The sequence below is a fragment of the Cebidichthys violaceus genome, unplaced genomic scaffold (assembly GCF_023349555.1).
Source record: "Cebidichthys violaceus isolate CVI_PGR_0920_01 unplaced genomic scaffold, fCebVio1.0.p SCAF_14, whole genome shotgun sequence".
Taxonomy (NCBI): domain Eukaryota; kingdom Metazoa; phylum Chordata; class Actinopteri; order Perciformes; family Stichaeidae; genus Cebidichthys; species Cebidichthys violaceus.
In genome coordinates, this window is record NW_027176307.1 from 3,766,417 (window position 1) to 3,786,694 (window position 20,278).

At 43.4% G+C, this 20,278-nt stretch overlaps 1 protein-coding gene across 2 annotated transcripts in view; it reads right to left on the reverse strand.

Moving 5' to 3' along the window:
• Positions 1-20,278, reverse strand: part of bach2b (BTB and CNC homology 1, basic leucine zipper transcription factor 2b) — a 90,756-nt gene that overhangs the window by 19,376 nt on the left and 51,102 nt on the right. For both annotated transcript variants that reach the window (XM_068708544.1, XM_068708543.1), the window contains exon 2: positions 11,168-11,422. In XM_068708544.1, coding sequence (XP_068564645.1) covers positions 11,168-11,410 — 243 coding nt within the window. In that variant the 5' untranslated portion in view covers positions 11,411-11,422. The remainder of the gene's footprint in view (positions 1-11,167; positions 11,423-20,278) is intronic.

A 20,278-nucleotide genomic window follows, 5' to 3' on the forward strand; every position in this document is an offset into this window, starting at 1 on the left:
AGGGGATGCGCGGCACAATGTGGTTTTAATGAGCCCACTGTTTACTGATTGTTTTGTTGTCCTTTGGGGGGGACAAGAAGACAGATTACCTTAGGTGGAATGGTATACACTGTTCCAGCGGCCTCCGCCAGACGCTCTAGTGTAAAACAGGATTTTCCCTCTTTAGTAAAAGAGCTTCAAAAACCACAGAATCTGTGCTGTGGATTTTTCCGCCTGGAAAAACAACTTAGCAGTATACATGAGGAAACACAAATATGTCAGTAAAAAATAGCTTGAGGTCATCGGAGTGGGTCTAAGAATGTGTTTAATCATTCGGCTTGGTGGATTTTCAGGAAGATGAATATAAATGTGCAATAGGTTGCTGATTCTGTTTTTTTTAAATGTTTAAACCGTATTTCATCGACTGCTTTACTTGTTCACTTCCAGACATTATGTGTGAAATTAGAGATAATACATGCTAGAGGCTCAGAACTTAACAACCAAATGGAGGATCTGCCTGTGCCAATTTGAATGGAACATGACCCCGAAAATACAGACGGGGATTATGTGATTAAAGCGCAGATATGAGAATTAGAGATTTAAATTGTAAAACACCCAACTTTACTTTCAGCTAAACTCCATGATCTGCAAGGTAATGTGTCAGAACAACTGTACTGAACTGCCTCTGGCTTTCAACTGTGGCCGTGCGATACTGTCTACGACTGTACAGAGCACACGCTGACAGTCATGCTGCTCTTGTTTATAATGGACTTTATGCAGCGCACATGTTGTCAGTGCTTGTGCAGTGTCAAAGCCAGAATTTAAGAAACACTGAGGTTAACACCCCCCCCCCCCCCCCCCCCCTTTTTGCCAGGAATAAAATTCTAATGGAAAAACATGAGAGTGGATAAAATGTTTTAAACTCAAGGTATACTTACGAGCTTATTCTGAAATTCTAATATAGTCAAATTTAGATATACTGAGTGTAAAAAAACATGAATCACCCTATATAGACTCCCCCCAGGTTGTCCAGGTTGCTAAAACCCCCAAATTCCAACACTCTCTCTCCTTAGTTTTGTTACGTAAATTCCTCACTTTACTAGTTACGTAACAAGCCTAGTTATGTTAATGAATGAATATACTTATTTTAACCCATACCACGAGCGGTTGAGACCATAAACTTGTTTACTGAGGTAATAAATCAGATGAGAAGAAGGGCCATTTTCTCATAGACTTCTATACAATCTTTACAACCATTAGAAAGAATGCAAGTTCAAAGCACTTCTGCGTTGGCTTCACTTTTCAGAACCGGAGGTTGCCGCCTGGTCTGTAACTTCCACCGTTCTTTTATCGTGTGGCCCCTCCATTACACATCGCTCTCTTCCACGAACCACTGTTGCTTATTAGAAGACTGTTTCTTGAAAAGCTATAAATAAATGTGTTTCTTATTGCAGTCTACTGTGAAGTGAGGCGCTTCTTCTTGACGGCAGCAGCTGTCAAATCTTTCAGTATGTCTTTCAACTGGCCCACGACAGCTTGGAGTATTTCCCAGATGGGTTTAGAAGTCGCTGCTTGTGACCTTATCATCTACAGTGACTACATTTAATCAAACATGCTATAAAGAGATATGTAAATTCCCACTAGAATAATTAGATGTGCTCACGCATTTTGTGCTTAAATCTTAATTCTCATGTTCACCAAATGATAAAACATCATACCAGCATCGGCCTTAACAGATGGGTGATACACTAAATACACATCTGTTTGCATACAGTGTGTAATGTGTGACGGGGACCACTGTGAACGCTTAAGATACGATATTTCTGCATTTTTGGTTCTGCATCCTTCTTGTGTTAACCCAGTGCTTCCACAGGCTGCCGCCTCCCAGCATGCCACTGGTCTAAAGCAACGGTGCGGTGAGCTCCGGCTAACAGACAGTCCAACAGCACCAGCCACATCAGTCATTGTTAAGAGGAAGCTGCTGACTCCATATATGTGAAGGGTGGGTGTGTGGTGTGTGTGTGTGTGTGTGTCTGACTGTGAGGGATTGGGGGAGGGTAGAGGCTTTGAGTGGACTATCCGCTCTGCTGATGAGCCCAGCATATCCACTACACTACTGCTGCAGCACTGCTCAGGAACACACACACACACACACACACACACACACACACACACACACACACACACACACACACACACACACACACACACATATACGTAGACTCACATTTCTGTATTTGCTGCAAAATTGAATCCATTGAATCTGAATAGCGTGCTCTTTTTCACTGTAAATTATATGATTATAAACTGTATGTGCCCTTTACTATTACACATTATTTTCTCAGACTTGACAAAGCTCCTTCAGAGCCACAGAAGACATTACACAACTGTTTTCACAGGCCGAGTAGAGCTCCCCATTATGAATAAGCTGATCCTTGTGTGTAAAAAAAAAGGTGTATTGTCCCTTTAAAAAGGCTTTTTCCTGTGAGGATACAAAGTGAATATTACCTGTGCATCATTGCAACTTTGTATCAACTTTACTCTGGGCATTCCTCTTTGAACGTTCTAAAAAAAACGTGGAAGCCAAAATATGCAAATTTGCTCCATGGTGCACCTCAGAATGTGGTCTGAGTGATTGGATCTCAATGCATCCTCATGGTGTCTTATGTGCATTCACACATGTACTTAGAGCTGTCCACCTGTGATGGGATCACTGTAGACTTACGTTAATGCCGGGTGTAAACAGGGCCATAGACACGCTTGATGAGCAGACTGCACAAACAGTCCAATAATAATTGAGTGAAGACCTATTGCCTTGTTTCATTGCTGTAGGAGCCATAAAAGAAACAGAGACATCTTTGGAAATAACACACACACACAGTTAGTTGCTTTAGATCTGGCCACGCAAACTGTAACTGCGAGGCAGTGGCGGCTTAAATGAGGCTGGTCGGCTGCATCCATCCAGGGCTGCTGATAAACAGCAAAGCTGCAGGAGGAAAAGTGCTGAGCGTACCAGGGATCTATTTTCAGCCAGTATCAGCAGCTGCTGCCTGCGGGAGCGCATCTTTATGTGTGCCCTGCGCCATATGTGATTACTCCACTGTTACAACCGGCACAGTGGCCTAATGAAGGAAAGCGTAAAGTGAGCGACACAGGATGGGTAAATGTGAGGGAGGATGGACGGAGCACGGAGCGAAATGAGAGGGGTTAGGGGAGACAAAATCACAGCATAGGAAGCTGTCAAAGGAGGAAGAGGATGATACGCACGGCGCTTCCTGGTCATTAGCCATGGCCGCCATGACTTTGAAGCATTTCAGCTGTTGCAGCACAGCTCATAACTCATACACTTAGTGTATGAGTTATGACTTAGTGTATGAGTTAAGACAAAGAGACAAATTCATCAACAGAACAGATTGGGGCCGTTTTAGGCCCCTGCTCTGCATCTGGAGTGGACAGACGATACCATTACAGGGCAGGAAATTATAGGCAGCGGCCAATCACAGACCCCGGACTGTTCGCAGGACTTTTCTCAGGAAGCCTGCCAAACACCCTTTCATAAACGGGCTGAGCAATACTACACCACCCTCCCCTGTCCTCCCCAAGTCACTCTCCCTCTTCCCCTCACCCAGCCGGTGCTCCTCTCTCTTACATCGGCCTTTCGCCTCCGCGGAGGAGAAGGCTAATTTATGCAAATGTGTCCAGCGAATTCCTGCATGTCATGCATGCTAATGAGGACTTGGCATGGCATGACAATGGAGCGCGAGGGAAAAAACACTCCATCTCCATTGGAGGGAGCGGCCGACGCTTCGACATCAGATCTGCTGAGTAACCTGACATCAACCTCTGTATTCGCAGACAAAACAGTAAGGGGCCCGCGTCACGGCCCTGGTGGAGACGAAACAGGCGCTGTACTGTACGCTGTCATGACGCCATTGTGGGTTAAGTGCTGCAGGAGATAACAGGAAATGTGTGGGACAAAGGGCCTGCTGCAGAACAGAAAAGCACCTGGGCCAGAGGAAAGTCTTTTGTAAAGACAGCTGGGGCAGACATACAGTAACCTTTCTAACCTATCAGACAGCTTCTATCCGTCCTACAGCTTGCATTAGAAATTATACTGAGAAATGCATGACATAAACAGTCAGGTGTAATCTGATGTGACGAGCTACCTGAAGTACATTGGAAATGTACTGTAAGTAGGTAAAGTGTCTTTTTACACAATCCAGTCGCCAGGAAAAATGCTAGTAATGAACGTTTCCGAAAAACCACGGGATACGTTGAACGTCGTCGTTTGTGAATCAAAAATCGTAATAAATACTTTTTATATCAGCCTCGTATCATGCTTGTAGAAACGCACAATGCCACATGGGATTGGTTAGGTTTCGGCAACAAAACTTCATGGTTCAATAAAATAAATAAATTAAAAAAATATTTTTGACACAAACACTACGTAAAATGTCTTGCCCCTTGGATTTGGTTATGTACAGCTGAATTATTAAATTTACTATATAAAAATAAATTTTAAACAGTCTCAACTCCAATTGTAACTTCTCAACCTGATACTAATATACTGAATAGAAAAAGTCAAAATACATTACATGCAGCCTATAAACACAGTATAATTATACACTTGCATATCTGTAACATTAACACATCGATATGCAGTCTATTTTGGTTATTGGCCTGCTGTTAAATGAGCGAGGCATCAGCGTTTCCAGTGAAAAGAGGTACTAAGCACAGTGAATACATTATCACTGTGATGTGGAGAGATTTGGAAACGTAAGGAAAGTGTCATCCTCAGTGACAGCAGAAGCTCAGACGCTCCTGGTGTTGAGCTGCGGGTGAGTAAACCTCTCTCTGACAGTGGATTAAATCAGATAGTGTACGCCCTAATCCTCTCCCAGTGCAGCTTACTGTACAGACCAGACACTGGGGAGGACATGACCCTACCTCTACCCCATTTAAGACACCAGTGTTTGGGCTGTTTGTGCCAGGCTACTCTCAGCTCCGGTGTCCAGCATTTGCTTTGTCCACCATGCCTTGTGTGTGACAGGTTTTTTTTTCAGCCCAGACTGAGGAAAGTCTGTGTATTCCTTTTATTAAGAGGGATGTTAGCTGCTCTCTGTATTTAACCTCCAAACGCCGGGTTTGGAGGTTAAATACAAAGAGCATAAACATGGCAGTCACACCGCAGGCTGGCAGCTCAAGGTGCTCCTGTACCCAGCGGCCCCTCACACTCAAACAAAGACCCGGCATCTTCTCTGTCAGCTTACGACACGAGATGTGCCCTTGCGTTGGCAGAGAAAGAGAGACCCCCCGCTGGACCGAGGGGGTTGGGTATTAGTGCTACCGACGCAACGCATCATTCCTCTCGCCACCGCCTCCTCTTCATCTTCAACCGCCCAACCCCCCCGTTTTAAAGGAAGGCAGAGCTCTTTGCCTGCTTCCCGGCTCTCACCATCTGTCTAATAGGCTGTATTTCTGAGATAGTGTTCCTGGCCAGGCACTCTGTGGAGGGGCCAGTCTGTGTGAGGCCCCCTCAGATAAGCCAGCATTGTGCAGGTCGAGCCTCGGTCAACTGTTTGACCTGGGGTGGTGGATGGAGGTCACTCATCAACCCTAAACCACCACAAGAGCATTGCATTTGCCTGTTTCTGGTCTATGTCAAGCTCTTTCTCTATCTCTGAGCAGTGAGACTTTTTAGTTACCTCACAAGCAGAAGAGCCTGAAGTCCAATAAGTCCTCATACCCAAACAACGAAATAGGGCAGTGGCTACCAAGACTACATATGTGAGTGGTTTCTGACCTGCCATCTCTATGGCTCAGGTCTGGTTATATGTAGGTGGCTAGATCTACTGGGTTCATGTTATCACAAGCTCATGGCCATTGTTAAAAGAAACCAATGCAACCAGTGCTGTAAATGTCTGTGATGGAGACTTGTCTGTTGTCTCCAACACTTTGGCCCAAACCAATGTATCTCAACAACTACTGGCTAGATTGCCTTTGATCCATAATGAGATATTACCAGATCTACGGGTAGATTAGCATGGAATTTTTTGTAACATTTTGGTCACCTTATAAAAGTCTTATTCAGCATTCGGTTGTACTTGGCACCACCCTCTCGTGTCACTTCTGGTTCCAAAAAAACAAGATGGCGACGGCCACGGTGACTACGTCCACTTCTTATAAAAGCTCTGTGGTCATAATCTAATTGTCACACTGCAGAGTACATTCATGCAGTCCAAGGGATAGTTGAATATCCTACCCTAAACCTTACCAACATCTCTGTTGACCTAACCTATCTATGTCTTGGAAATCTGCCCTGGTCTTTAATCCTTGCATCAGTCTGCTCAGACCCCAACCGTCTCAGCTTGGATGCATAACCCCAGCTGTGTTTGCCAAAGACATCCCCCTGTCTTTTGTATTCTGCTTCTCTCATCTTTCTCCTCCACTGACAGATGGGGGTCCACATGTCGTATGGAGTCTTGAGTGTCATATCTTTTGGCTCCCGATTCCAAAGTGCCTCATCGATGGAGGCTTAAGTGTGGAGAGCCATCGGAGATCTGTTACCCTTACATCTAACCCTGGTCCTAACCACCATCACCATTGCAGCTAAGGCTACTTTTAAGTAATCCATTAAAAAAACAATCTCTTTAGTGTTCCATCCAGCATTTCCGAATTGTGTGGTGTAAAGAACACAAGCAGCACTTCAGACTTTTACTCTTTTTAAAATAACTCACAGCAAATCCTTTGCGATACACTGCAGGTGGATACACTGAACTCAGATCTGTGTGTGTGTTTTCTTTTGAGATGAAAAATGTGCAGTGTTCCCTGGCTCATGACTAAGGAAAGAACTGACAAACAGGAGGTGGTTTGAGGTCTGTGGACCAGAGCTCTGCTGAATCACAGTGCTGCTTTCTCCTGATTTTTATTTTTTTATTTTTCCAGAATAAAACTTGAAGAGAGCAGAAATGGTAGCACTGATGATCCGCCACATTCTGGAGCCCCCACAGTAGTCTGGATCCAATCGTTCCAGCCAGTCAGAACACAAGCAAACTGGATGTCAGACGTGCAAAAAAGTGGCAGCAGCTGGTCATTGCAATGAAAACAATTATCTGCTTACGTAATTACTACAGTAAATTAGGTTTCTGCTACAATTTAGGAGAGCGTCATCAGATTCTCAACATCAGCCTCTTGTACAGGCGAACAAAGGCAACATGCTGCTCTAATAACTAGCTGACAGGCAGCAGTCTGCTCTGATCAGTGAGGATTGAGTCACAGCTTTGATTACAGTTCAACTATATGGAGGTCATTTGTGTTTGTCACAGTGATGACTGCTCCTCTCCAGTGGAGGGCTCTCTTTAGAAAAAATCTTCTCCCTGACTCGCATTTGGGGCACGCTGATTCTTATGAATCCCCCTTTGTTCTTACGCTCACAAGAAACATGATGTAGAGAAACACTGTGTGTGAGTGTGTGTGTAGCCTCCGTCGCCCAACACGAACGCAGTGCTCCTCTGTTCCTTCCCCCCTGCCGGCCGGCCAACCGGGTGGCCCGGACAACAGCAGCGCTGAGATAAAGCAGGATTGTTTTGTTCCCATGATGTGATGGCCAACAAAACCCCTTGATGAAACGGGTTGCCCCTCCACAAGCCCACAATCAAATTAGATATAGATGATGTCACTCACCAGCGCTCGGCCCCGGCTATTCCGGAGGGCGGCGGGGACCATGAGAGAGGGGTGATGAAGGTTGTGGGGGAGGTAGTCTTTGTTTCATCTGCACCAACCTCCCCCTTTCTCCCCCAGTGGGGAGCCGAGGCCTTTTATTTTATTTTTTCACACATACTAGGTGGCGGCCGTTAGTATAGCTGCTTGAAGAAATACCCTCCGTGACCCGAGCTACAGCTCAAGGCTGCTTCTCTGAACCGACCCAGCCCTCCCCCATCATCGGAGAGAAGACAGGAGGCAGGGATGCGTCATCCTGCTTCAGTCACTGACCGTAAAAGCAGAGGGTGACAGGCACCGTAAAAAAAAAACGTGACAGGCCTCGTCAACGGAATGACATTTTGTCCATGATGCGACGGAGTCTAGACAGTCAGATAGAGAGGTACCATCTGCTGAACAGGGCAGAAGAATGCTACTTGATGGGGAATTCCACCTTAAATAGATGAATACAGTAAAAAAAAAAAGAGCCATTGGCAAAGTTACTTTTGTTTCTAAGCCATTTTGTTATTTTTGTACTTGAGTATTCCCATGTGTTGCCACTTTATACTTCTACATCCCGACATATACTACATTTATTTCACAGCTGTACTGTACTTATTAGTCACTTTACATACAAAATATAAAGATATATAGAATAACATTAACAGTATTTAAAATGAGCTGCACTTCCACCAGCTACAACATTCAAATGCTTCTTACATATGAATGCATCAGTAATAATAAACACGTATACCTTAACATACACTGTTACATTTTACATTATGCATTACGAGTACTTTTCGTTTTGGTATAGCATGTTATTTTTCTGATAATACTTATGCTTATATATTTTTTTAAATTGTGCTATTACTACTTTACTTAGATCCCTAAACATTTAAAATGAACAATTAACAAGCAATTAATCATTTTAAGGAGATCACCTTTGGTACTGTGAAATTGCCTTATTCACAATTTCCTGACACTGACATTGATTACATTAGTCATAATTAGGGCTGGGTGTCATTAAAAAAGGTTAAAACTCTTCTGTCGGGACTGTTGCCGTTGTTGGCACTGTTAGCTTCTAACCACTGGCTCAGACATCTCTATGATTAGAGCCGGCTGTATGGGTTGTAGCTGCCAATCACGAACCACATTAAATCGATCTAACGCTTGCAGTGATTGGCTACGGGCAAAACCATTCAAATACTAATTTCTTTCCGAGATCTGGCCACAAAAAGGATGAAATGCAGGTATAGTTAACTCAGAGAGGTTTCAATACTACTACTTTGGTAATTTCGTTCGATACCTTATTGAGTACCAAGACACAGCACTAGTGATAGTGTATGGTACCATTAGCTGTGTATTGCTGATTATGATGTAGTTAAGTAAGTGTCCATTGTGACAGAGTAAAGCCGATATACTCATTATATGTTGTTTTGCCCCTTTAGATAAAATGATAAAAACAATGTTTATGTGAAAGGTTGTCAAAATGAACAGGGATGGACAAAGGGAAGACGGCTAAAACCTCAAATGGAGTATCTCCCTCTCTGGCAAATTAAAGAGACAGTCATTGAAAGATGTTACTTTCCACACTCCATCTCACACCTGAAACACGCAGCAGCTCATGCATTATTCATGCATGCAGTGAGTGAAAGAAAAGAAATGCTGCTTTGAGCATCCAGGAGCCCTTTCCCTGCAGTCCCTTCTTTGAGTTAAGGAGGGGGAGAAAAAAAAAGCCCCAGATGCGCATTTCACATAAGACGACAATCTGACGCTGACTTCTTTTTCAATGAGCGCAGCGACAAAGTCGTTTGACAGGCGTTACTTTATTAATGTACGCCGGCCCCAGCAAGGAGCCACAACTCACAGCACATGCGGGACGTGCCCCAGTTTTAACGGCATACACATGTATGTACGCCCCATGTGAGTGTGTGCGAGTGCGGCGGTTGTGACAACAATACGTCAGCGGGGCCCTTTCATCATGTGTTCAGTGGAGGAGCTCTGAAGGGGGATCGACAGTGTGAGAGCTGAGGTGAGCAAGAGCGAGAAGTGTTGCTAAACCTGACGAGCGCTGAGCCCGAGGTGGTGTTAATCTCGCCACGAAAACGCTGCCTCCTTCCACCAACAACGGTGGCGGAGGCAGCTGACATGTGCTAATTGGTAATCACAGCCTTATAGGCTCAATAATGCACTTTCTCACACCTTTCACAGAGTCTTTATCCCCCTCTGTGAACGGCGCATCAAATTAAAACACTGTTTTACTGCCATCCTCTCTCATAGCAGACAAAAGGCAGTGACACCAGAATACACCAAAAATAACTCAACAAAGAAGTTGGGAGGTAATAATAATACATCAAAAATGAAGCCGATGGAGTTAAATGTGTTTCATAAGAACAGTTCTTAACATGGAGACGGCTGAAGCTAACAATGCTAACAGTGCTAAAATTCCAAACAACAACATTTTTGCCTGTTGCCAAAAAAGTTGAGTGTGGGAATTTTGGTCAATCAGAAAGAGAAAAGGAGTGAAAACAGAGGTGTGTTGTGCTTGTGTTCTGTACTGTGTTTTGACAGCAAGCAGTACAAAAAGTGAAGGAAACAATCAAAACATGGCAACCCCCACCTTTATGACACAAAATTTTGTTTGACGCTATTATTGCTGTAATAACAGTCCTGATTAATAATGCTCACTATCAGTCATTTCTGTGACACTACAGAGGATAACTATTGTCATAAGACACAACTTGCTGCCAGTCAATTTGATTTCCCTGTGGGTTTAGTGCTTAGGATGCAGGATGAAACCAAAACTGTGTAGTGAATGAGTTACCTGTCGGCCCATATGACCTCATGTTGTCTTGGTTCTTTTGTAAAAAGCCAGGGTGAATATGAATAGGACCAGAATTAAAAGGAAGCAATGTATTTGAAATGTTCCCTTGTTCCGGACCCAATAAACTGAACTGCAGGTGTGAAGGAGATTTTAAAGGTTTTTCCATCAACATAAATATGAAAAATACCAGTGGACAGGATTGCTCTAGGATTAACGGACCTATTGCTGGGTGAAGTTGCCATGTATCACAGAAAGGAGTGTGTTGTGGGTGTGAGATGGCCGCTCGGACCACGGAGTTTGACAAAGTCAATGCAGTGGAATAACAATTCAGGAAGCACCAGATATGCCAGCTGTAGTCAGACTGAGCTGTGGCTGAGGGCGTGTTGATTCATGTGGTTGGGCTTTATAAGACAGCTGTTAATGTTGCTCTGGACAAAAGTTAGCTGTGTTTTTGCTTAAGGTGGAGGGTGGATAGAGGGCCTCAGTCCAGCGGTCACACATCTCTGTGTGTGGCTATGGATGTCTGGGGGGGAAGTGTGCGGAGTATTGCTTTTGTCCTGGTGTCAGTGGGGAGTTTCAGGGTTGCATTGTCTCAAAGTCAATAGCACTTCCAACCCCCTGCAAGAGAAAAACCTGTCAGGGGAACGACGCGTTTGATGGACATACCTCTTCCGGAAGGCTAACGACCAAGCCATTCTCCGCCTGGCCCACCAGCGCCTGGAGGAAGTACTCGCTACAGGCGGCCAGCACGGACCGGTGCCCGCGGAACTCCTTACCCTCCACCAGGACAGTCACATCGCACAGGATATCCTGCTTCCGCTGGTCGTTGAGGCAGAAGAGGATATTGGTACAATGAACTGTCGACTCATACACATACATGGGGGCTTCAGGCTTCTCATCCACGGACATTCCGCTCACGCCCTGGAAATAGAAGCACAACAGAGGAGGGGGGTCATTTTACAGCCGAGGCCAGCGAGCGCATACCGCAAGGGCTGACATCAGCCCCCGGCGGTCTGCTGCGAGTCAGCCTCATGATTCAAACACATGCAAGTCTGACTAACGGACGCTCTCTGCTTCTCACGCTCACTGCCTCAACGCAAAAGCGTCGTCGTGCGTGCCCTTACTCAGTGTGGACCCGCGCAGGATGTCCATACACTAATCAGTCTGACTTTGAGCGTAGTCCACCCGTGTTTCCATTCACACGCTTTCCGCTGCACATTCAAATCTTATGCACAAAGAGGGTAATCATGTTGACAAATGAAATCACACAGAACACGTTATTAAAAAAACCCAATTACATTTAAAGGTAAGGGAGTCCAGTTTAAAAGTACTGTCTCGGTGCTTTTGGCTCTGGAGATCCACATGTGTTTGTAATCTAAGGAGGACTCACTGTAAAGGTATGCTGAGCAGCTTGGACACACTCAGCAAGATAACATCAGCTGGAGAGGAATGGGAATAATAAGAACAGGGAGCAGCTTCATCACAGGACGAGAACCCCGATGACAGCGCAGAGGTTGTTTTGTGGGAACAATTAAAGAAATACTGTATAATACAAGCATCCTTATATACACACATATAGCCTAAATGTCAGAACTTGGAGCCTCTCAGCCCACAACTTTCCCTAAATGTGTGATTTTGTCTGAAGCCTATAAGTTACTAAAATAAAACACACAAGATTTCTGAGCATTCATTCCCCTGACCGCCACCGCGGACATATAGACCGCAGTTATCATATTATACATATTACCATATAAGGTTATTGTTAAATCTCATGTTTGATGCGTTTGAGAGCTGACGCCTCTGATTGGTTGACAGACTCAACCCCAAGGTATCAGAAATTGCCGGTGGACGGCTATCAACAACAAAGTATCTGAAAGGGACACAATCGTTCCCCCCATACCTTCCACCCCGCTCGCCCTGCGATGGCAGGCACAGAGCTATCTTCCCCTCAGAGATCCCAACCAGAAACACACACACACACACACACACACACACACACACACACACACACACACACACACACACACACACACACACACACACACACACACACACACTACTTCATCCAAGGGGCCTTTACATGAGGGTGCTGCTCGGCGCCAAGATGCCCCTCTGCTACATGCGGGCTTGTGGTCAGAAGTTTGACATGAACTCTACCACTCTCACATCACCGCACAGACTGAAGCCGCTCACACTCAACGACCCTCAACGAGAGTTTAAATTAAATGGCTTTTTGTTTTGCTAAAATTAATGCCTTGACATGGGGTGACTTTGTCTTTTTGTCCTAGTTTCGTGCAGAGCTCCAAATTAGATTTGTTTTTTTTCAAAGATGATCTTTGCCTTCAGACAAATGTAGAGTTCTGTGAGTACACACAGCAAAATGTCCTCATTCATGCAATTGTTATAATTCAATTTCTCCTTGTTGTGATTTGAGGGAAAACAATCTGAAGTGCTTAATATTTTCATGTTGTATTACTTGCAGCATTTGATTGACAGCTTTTGGGTCATACGGGCTTCTTATAAATAGAAATGGAATTTTTTTTTTTTAAATAAAGGGAAAATACATTACATTTATACTTCCCTTGGGTTGGCAATGACTAAATAACCAAGTCAAAGCTCTCACTGACTCACACTGTGATGTTTGAAAAATTGCTTAGCAAGAGTTCCTGAAAAAGAGGAAGCACAGCTACATCCCTTCATAAGAAGACGCAAACATTCAGCTGGTCAGCTCAGATCACTGGCAGTGTCAGTTTTTCCTTCTAAATGCATTTCCGGAAAAACAATTTTTGAGAGAAGATGACAGAAAGGTCTAAAAAATGTGTTTGAAGGATATATCCAGGATTGTCAAACTGATTCAGCAGCAGCTTTATTCACTGTCACAATCATTAAGAAGCAAAAGCAGCATGTGTATACATTTAGCGTAGCAAAGAAGTGCTAGTAAATGATGTGCTAACATACCCTGCTAATGTTAGCTCCACAGGTTTTTTACGTAGAAAACGTAATGGTTTAGAAACGCATATCTCTTTCCAACCTCTCAGGTATAACGAGAACCACTATTACACAACGTTTAACCACAACTAGCTTGTAGGTATACATACATATATACATACATATTTATATAGGCCAGGTATTGCAGGTGCAATATGCAAATGACTCAGGGACTGCGTGACCTATTTCTGACCTCAGGTTTATGAAGAAACTGATTTTGGGCGACAGTTGAGAGCATTTCGAGAACTATAAGCATCTCTGGAAAGACAGCGGTGCTTGTCCAATCGGGTGCAAGAAGGGGTCATGATTGATGTCTCATCAACATCGGAGAGCACCTTTCAATCATCTACTATCTGCTCTGCAGCCTACTAGAAATGACGTCTGACATAAGCAAATGTGTACTGAGCCTAGTCCACAAAGGGGGAAGTGAAAATTGTGGGCTGGCTTTTGCGAGGCTACACTGCCCCACTGATTTCATCACAAATAGGCCATTTGTAGAATCAGATGTTTACCTGGGACAGGGTTGTAGCAATGATTTGACTGGAGCGGTCCACTGCTACGGCAGACTAAGTCTGGTGTGGGGGCTGTTGTGGAATAACTATGTCAGTCCAGACTTTCCTGTGGTTCTGGCTGGTCCAACTGTTGTATAGTTTGCTTATTTCCACCAAACATTTCTCCGTTGGCTTTCTATGATAATGACCCGTCTTCCAAGAATAATGTTTCCAGATGCGGTTGCGAGGTTCGGAGCAATCCAACATGCTATTTCTACCCTGGAATGCACATTGGCTTTGGACACTTGGACTTCAGATGGGTTTGTTGCAGTGGGAGGAAAATGCAAGGATCACACAAACACAAGGCACACACATGCATACATACAGTGCAAGCATAGCCGTACACACGCACTCATACAGACAGACACACACCCAGACAAACGCACCACAAAATAGCCGGTTATGGCAGAATTCTGATTAGAAGTGCTGATGAATCCAAAAATCCAAAAGATTGTTTTTTTTGACTTCCTGGGACAGTTGTTGACGGCAGCTCTTTCTGCCACACTAAAACCTTCTCGGTGAGTTGCTCGCATTCCTGTGCAGATCAAAAGCACAGCATGGTGATGATGAGTATGCTCCAGCAGCGGCCAGAGCCGACTTCAGGGCTTACCGCTGGCTGCTCCTGGATCCCGCCCGCTGATCTGAGGGAGGCTGACGAAGACTAATGTGGCTAGAGACCCGTTAGCTCTACAGCAATTATGTTGGTGGAGGTATGGCGCACCGCGTGTGTGCAAATAGTCCCACACATACTGTATACAGAATGTGCATAAGAGGGAGCCGAAGGTAGCCTCCGGTACTTAACAATGCTTTCATTATGGCCTTGGTTACACTCGTCTGTTCAATGCAATTTTTGCATCCGATCACGCCAGGACGCATTAACTGCCAGGTCTGTACGCTCCAAGATCGGATCTTACTCACATTGGCATCTGATCACATGCCGAGGTGGCCTGGCTCGAGTTGAGTTCAGATCTCAGGGAGCCGTGGACAACATTGTGGGCACAATCAGGTGTAGTTTTGACATAGTCTTGCTGTTAAACTTGGCCCCCGTTTACCTCAATTCAATGAAGACAAAACTTTTCTTATGTAATTCAAGGTAAAACGAGGAGAGTAGTTGATATACAATTGGGCATTTTGGGGGTGAAGTATTCCTATAAGTACAGGGCTGGAAACATGTTATGGTTAGCCTAGTTTAGCATAAAGACTGGAGGTAGGGAGAAGCAGCCTAGCTAGCCTGGCTCTGTCTCTGAAGTTACATGCTTAGTAATTTTGCTAGGCTAGCTGAAGCCAGGTCCGTATTTAAGAGGCACACAAGTTGGATATCAATCTTCTCACCTTGTTCTCGGAAACAGAGAACATAAGTATATTTCCTAAAATGCTGACCTTTAAGAAAAACTAAATTACTTTGCATTCTAGGTAAATTACAGACTCTTGTCAAAGAACAACAACACCAACAAAACAATGGCAAACTGAGTTTTTAGAATTTCCCAGAGCCCAAGATGCAGTTTTCAAACTGCTAAACCTATCCCTGCAACAGTCCAAAATCCAAACATACTAAATTCATAAATCGATTTGGAACAGCAAATCATCACATTTGAGAAGCTGGAACAAGCCAATGTTTAGCATTTTTGCTTGATAAATTACTTCCATCATCTGAATTGTTCATAGACATGCAATGATGGTTTCAGAATTAAAAAATATTGATACAGGCTTACTGTCACATTATTTCTTCTGCAACACACACCATAAACTGTGAGCCATGTTTAATCTGCAGATCACAGGTGTCGCTTATTATAACCATGGAAACACAGCTGAGGTATGCATCAATACATTAGAGGAGATGAATTAAGACTACAAGGGAAAACACATTTACGCAGCCAATCGGTGAGCTGAACAGGACAAACAGCAGAATGCTTGAGTCAGCTTTGGCTCATGACTGTCTCATAGTCTCATGGTCTTAGTTTGGGGACTTACAATGGGAGGGGTGGGTGGCAATGTCTGACAGTGTGTCATGATGTGCTCTGTGATGTGTGTCCTCTCTCTCTCTCTCAGGGCCTCAGAAGAAGACTTTGCAGGGTGTGAGGAAGGAAGAGGTCATGACGGAACGGAATATATAAAGGAGCGAGGGCGAACACTGACAAGACTTCGGGGGCTGAACTGAGCTCTCGACGGCAGAGTCATGATTGCTCCTATCATAAAGAAAAAGAAAAAAACATGTCACACCTGTATGTCAAGTTGGGTTTTTGTCCTGTCTCCACGTTTGTTTTGTGACTTCCTGTTTTATTTTGGAAATTAACTCTCCTCTCGTTTCAGGTTCCTTGCCCTTCCTCATGTGTCACCAGTCTGATTGTCTTTCCTGATTGTCTCCACCTGCTCCCCCACTCCCCTCATGTGTACTTATAGTCTGCGTCTCCCCTTGTCCTGTGCCAGTGTGTCATGTCCTTTTGCCTTGCACACCCGCCTCATGGTATCAGCAAATCCAAGCCTGATTATTGTCTATCCCGTTCTTGTTCCTCGTTTCTTGTTTGTAGTTCTTCTGTAAGAGCGACCTTGTTTTGCCTTTTGCCATTTTGATCACCCAGCTCTTTGAGTAGAATCAGAGCTTTTTTATTTGTAGCATTTTGCCTTCCTTGCGAAGTGATTTTTGGTTTGGCTTTTGCCGTTTTTACTTCACTGCCCTCTGAGTTAAATCGGAGTTTTTTTAGTTTTGCTTTTTGAGTTTGTTTTCCTGCCTCGCCAAAAGAGGCTTTGTTTCCAGGGATTTTCCTGAGTTTTTTGTTGTAAATAAAGGATCGTCAGTGAACCTTAACATCTGCGTCCGAGTCCTCATCCAGAGTTCCTTCCGTGACAAAACATCATTCACCATTTGGGAAGCCTTGAGAGACTTCTGCAAAATCAGCATTGCAAGTTCTTTTCAGGTTGTTTCTTTCCCCACTGTTTAAATATGCGTGCCTCGCTTTCGACCTTACTACTAGGTCTTGCTCGGTTGTCATGCTACTGTAGATCAGTTCAAATCTCGCTTTTCACCATCTACAGTTTAACTATGATGTGGGCAAAAGCTCAAGAGCCAGTAACTCAGTGCACCATGAGTAGGAATAGTTTTGTCAATGACATGGGTCTTTTGTCCATCATTTCTATCAGTCACGATGACGTTGTACTCATCAAAGTCATTGGTGAGATCCGGAAATGCAACAACATAAAAAAAGGCAACTATGGCGAGTCCATTCTCTTTCCAAGTAAGTTTGATTTGATTTTCTAAGTACTTGGTTCTTGCCTCTTTAGAATTTCTTGCAGCAATGTCCGCGTGGTCCTAGATCTCAGCGATAACTTTGATGAGTATAACGTCACTGTTTTCAATCGAAGCGGTAGTCAAGACTAAAATAAGAACAGTGTTGTAATGCCAGGGGATGTCCTTTAATATAAAGAAGAAGCTGCTTCATTTCTGAGAAAAAGTATCTGTGTAAATGATCAGATTGCATTTTCAGAAGCTTTGCTGGTAAACGGACACATATTCTTTTCACTCGATATAATAACATATTGGTAGTGTTTTCTATATTTTCCTGACAGATGAAGTGCCTCAGACAGGGGGACAATGAATCAGCACAGAGCAGAATGTGGCCCACAGGCACATTCATAAACACCAGCTGCAAGTGATGAGTTGTTACAAAAGGAGGTCTGATACACAGCTTACTGTGGGACAAATCATTTTAACATCGTTTGAGTTATTGGGATGATTTTGTCAAGTGGAACATCTACTTGGCCTGGTCGTGACAAAACACAAACGCTCCCTGTGGCTGCTTGTAATAAACAACCTTAGTCTCAACCGCTGCTACTGCAGTCTAATACCATTATCCAATGAGCCAGTACAGTCAGAGACAGACTAACATGAACACTGTGTCACTGTGCACAATTAAGGGGGAAGGACTCCTACCAGGTGACTGTAATTACACTGAGGATGAACATGGTTTTAATTGGAATTATCAAATTAGGCCACGGCAACGATTGCCCTTGGAGCAGTGCAAGGTGATGATGGGCAGCTATATGGAAGCCTTAATCCGGAGTTTATTACCAGGTTAAATTCAAATGAAAATCACTTAAAGGTGTGCTTTACGACGGTGTTTGCAAGCAAAACAAATGCAAGCAGAAGCCTGATCCCCCAAAGAATTAATAATGGAATGTAATGTAATGTCTTTAAATGTAACATGCAGGTGATATTTTTGGAGGGGTTTCATTTCCTCAAATGAAACTATCTGCTTCCCCATACCCTCAGATTGGTTTTTGAGGCAGCGTTGGTCAGAGTGATAGATAGTACAGTTTTCAATACTTTGGTTCAAGATATTGCCATTCTACTATGGAATTTGTGGTAAGCGCAAAGGATAGCAAGACACAAGAGAAAAGGCCTTGCACTAGCCTGGCAAGCTAATAGCCACCAGTGGATGAAATAAATCAAATAGGCAGTTAGCTAGCTATTCTAATGTAGTAAGCAAACTGACATTGACGTAACTGAAATGGTTACATTATATCTTTGCTTTTTTTTTTTCCTGTTGTGCTCGCGTTAAAGTTAATTGCTAACGACATTGACATAGCTAGCTAACGTTAGCTAAAGTTAGCAAACTCATAAGGTTAGTACAAGTTATTTGCTGGTTAACGTTACGTTACCTAACTTCATAAGTTACAGTTATATCGAAATATTAAGGTAGTATTGTTTACCTCGTGGTATTGTTGGAGGCTGTGGGACGTGGACTGTAGAGAATGTAATAAATATATGCTCAGTAGGCTACTTTATTTATAAACCATATGCTCGAAAAAATAATGCCCTGCGCAATATAATAATGTGGCCTATAAACATTATATATCAATAAGGAAGCGGTATAAACATTTTTCCACCATGGGTCCCAGCACCTGAGGTGGGCTCAGTATAGGTTGAGCTCCAAAAACACTACATTTCTCATAATACGTCCATCTTTTCTTTAACCCAGCCTGTCTGGTAAATGTATTTCAAATTCCAAAGCAATCAGTTTGTATTGCAGGCTGTCTGTTATAAATGTGTAGTCACCAGGCTAAAGTAGCACATTGACTTGCCGTGAAATGATTTCTAAACACTGCATTTGAAATTCATGACATTTTTTGTTTACAAAGTTGGAACAACATTTCAGATCATGTTTGTGCATGTCTAGGCATACAGTACATCATACATTTAATGCACCATAGGTGGTCTCCTCTAATATTTATCAAGAGCCTAGGTGGTGCTGCTAATCATACCCGGAATAGTGCTTCGCTGCAAGATGAACTGCAGAGATCATCAAAAACAAACGTGTTGATGGTTCATTACAACATCAATAGGGATACCAGGCACGGGGATTGATTAAACTGGGATTGGTCTATCTGGGCCATAATAGAGAATGTTAATGAGGACGGAGCACCTCACTTCCATCAAATGTCTCCCTGGCCATTCTGCTATTACACCCCCTACTCTGGTTCTTTCATTCTATTACTTTACACTCATTGTAGAAGATGCTGGTCAAATGGTAATATAATTCACATAAATTGAATTATCTAAGATGGGTTGTATAAAAATGTAACTTCAAACCTGCTAAAAGGGTTTATCACTGTTATGTTGTAACTTCAGGAGGATTACGTGGTTGTCCTCGGGTTCACGCAACTCTCTGACCTCTGTGGCTTATAACATCATTGCAAAACCCATTGACTACCAATCAATGTGCACTGTCATCACATAAAACAAGGCTGTTGTTGTTAGTTCCTGAAAAACAACATTTTCTCATTACTCAATGTGTTTTTTCATCTGCAACTGTTGGCAGACAAAAAGCATGCTGTTCAGGCTCTATTGCAATTCTTCTAAGGTCATTCTTGGTGCGAGGAAGGAAGCGTGATGTGTCTCTGCATTGCAACAAACAAACTATGACTTAAGTAAGTAATGAATTCAACATCTGAAACTTAAAAAGAGAACTAATCTGCCAGGGGATGAGATTTTTCCAAGTGTTTTGGCAAACTTTAGCTTTCAACAAGTTTCTTCACACCTTGAAGTAAGAACGATTGGAAAGGAACATAGAATCTTGGTGTTTTGCAATCAAACAAGCAAAAAACATCATCCCTGAAGTAATCTCCTTCGTTTAAGATTGTGAGACAAGATTGAAGGCGAGCAGTTTTTTGGGGCTTTCCACTCCGGCCACAGAAAGTTCACTAACATTCACGGCAGAGGCTACTCATTCTCATGCTGATA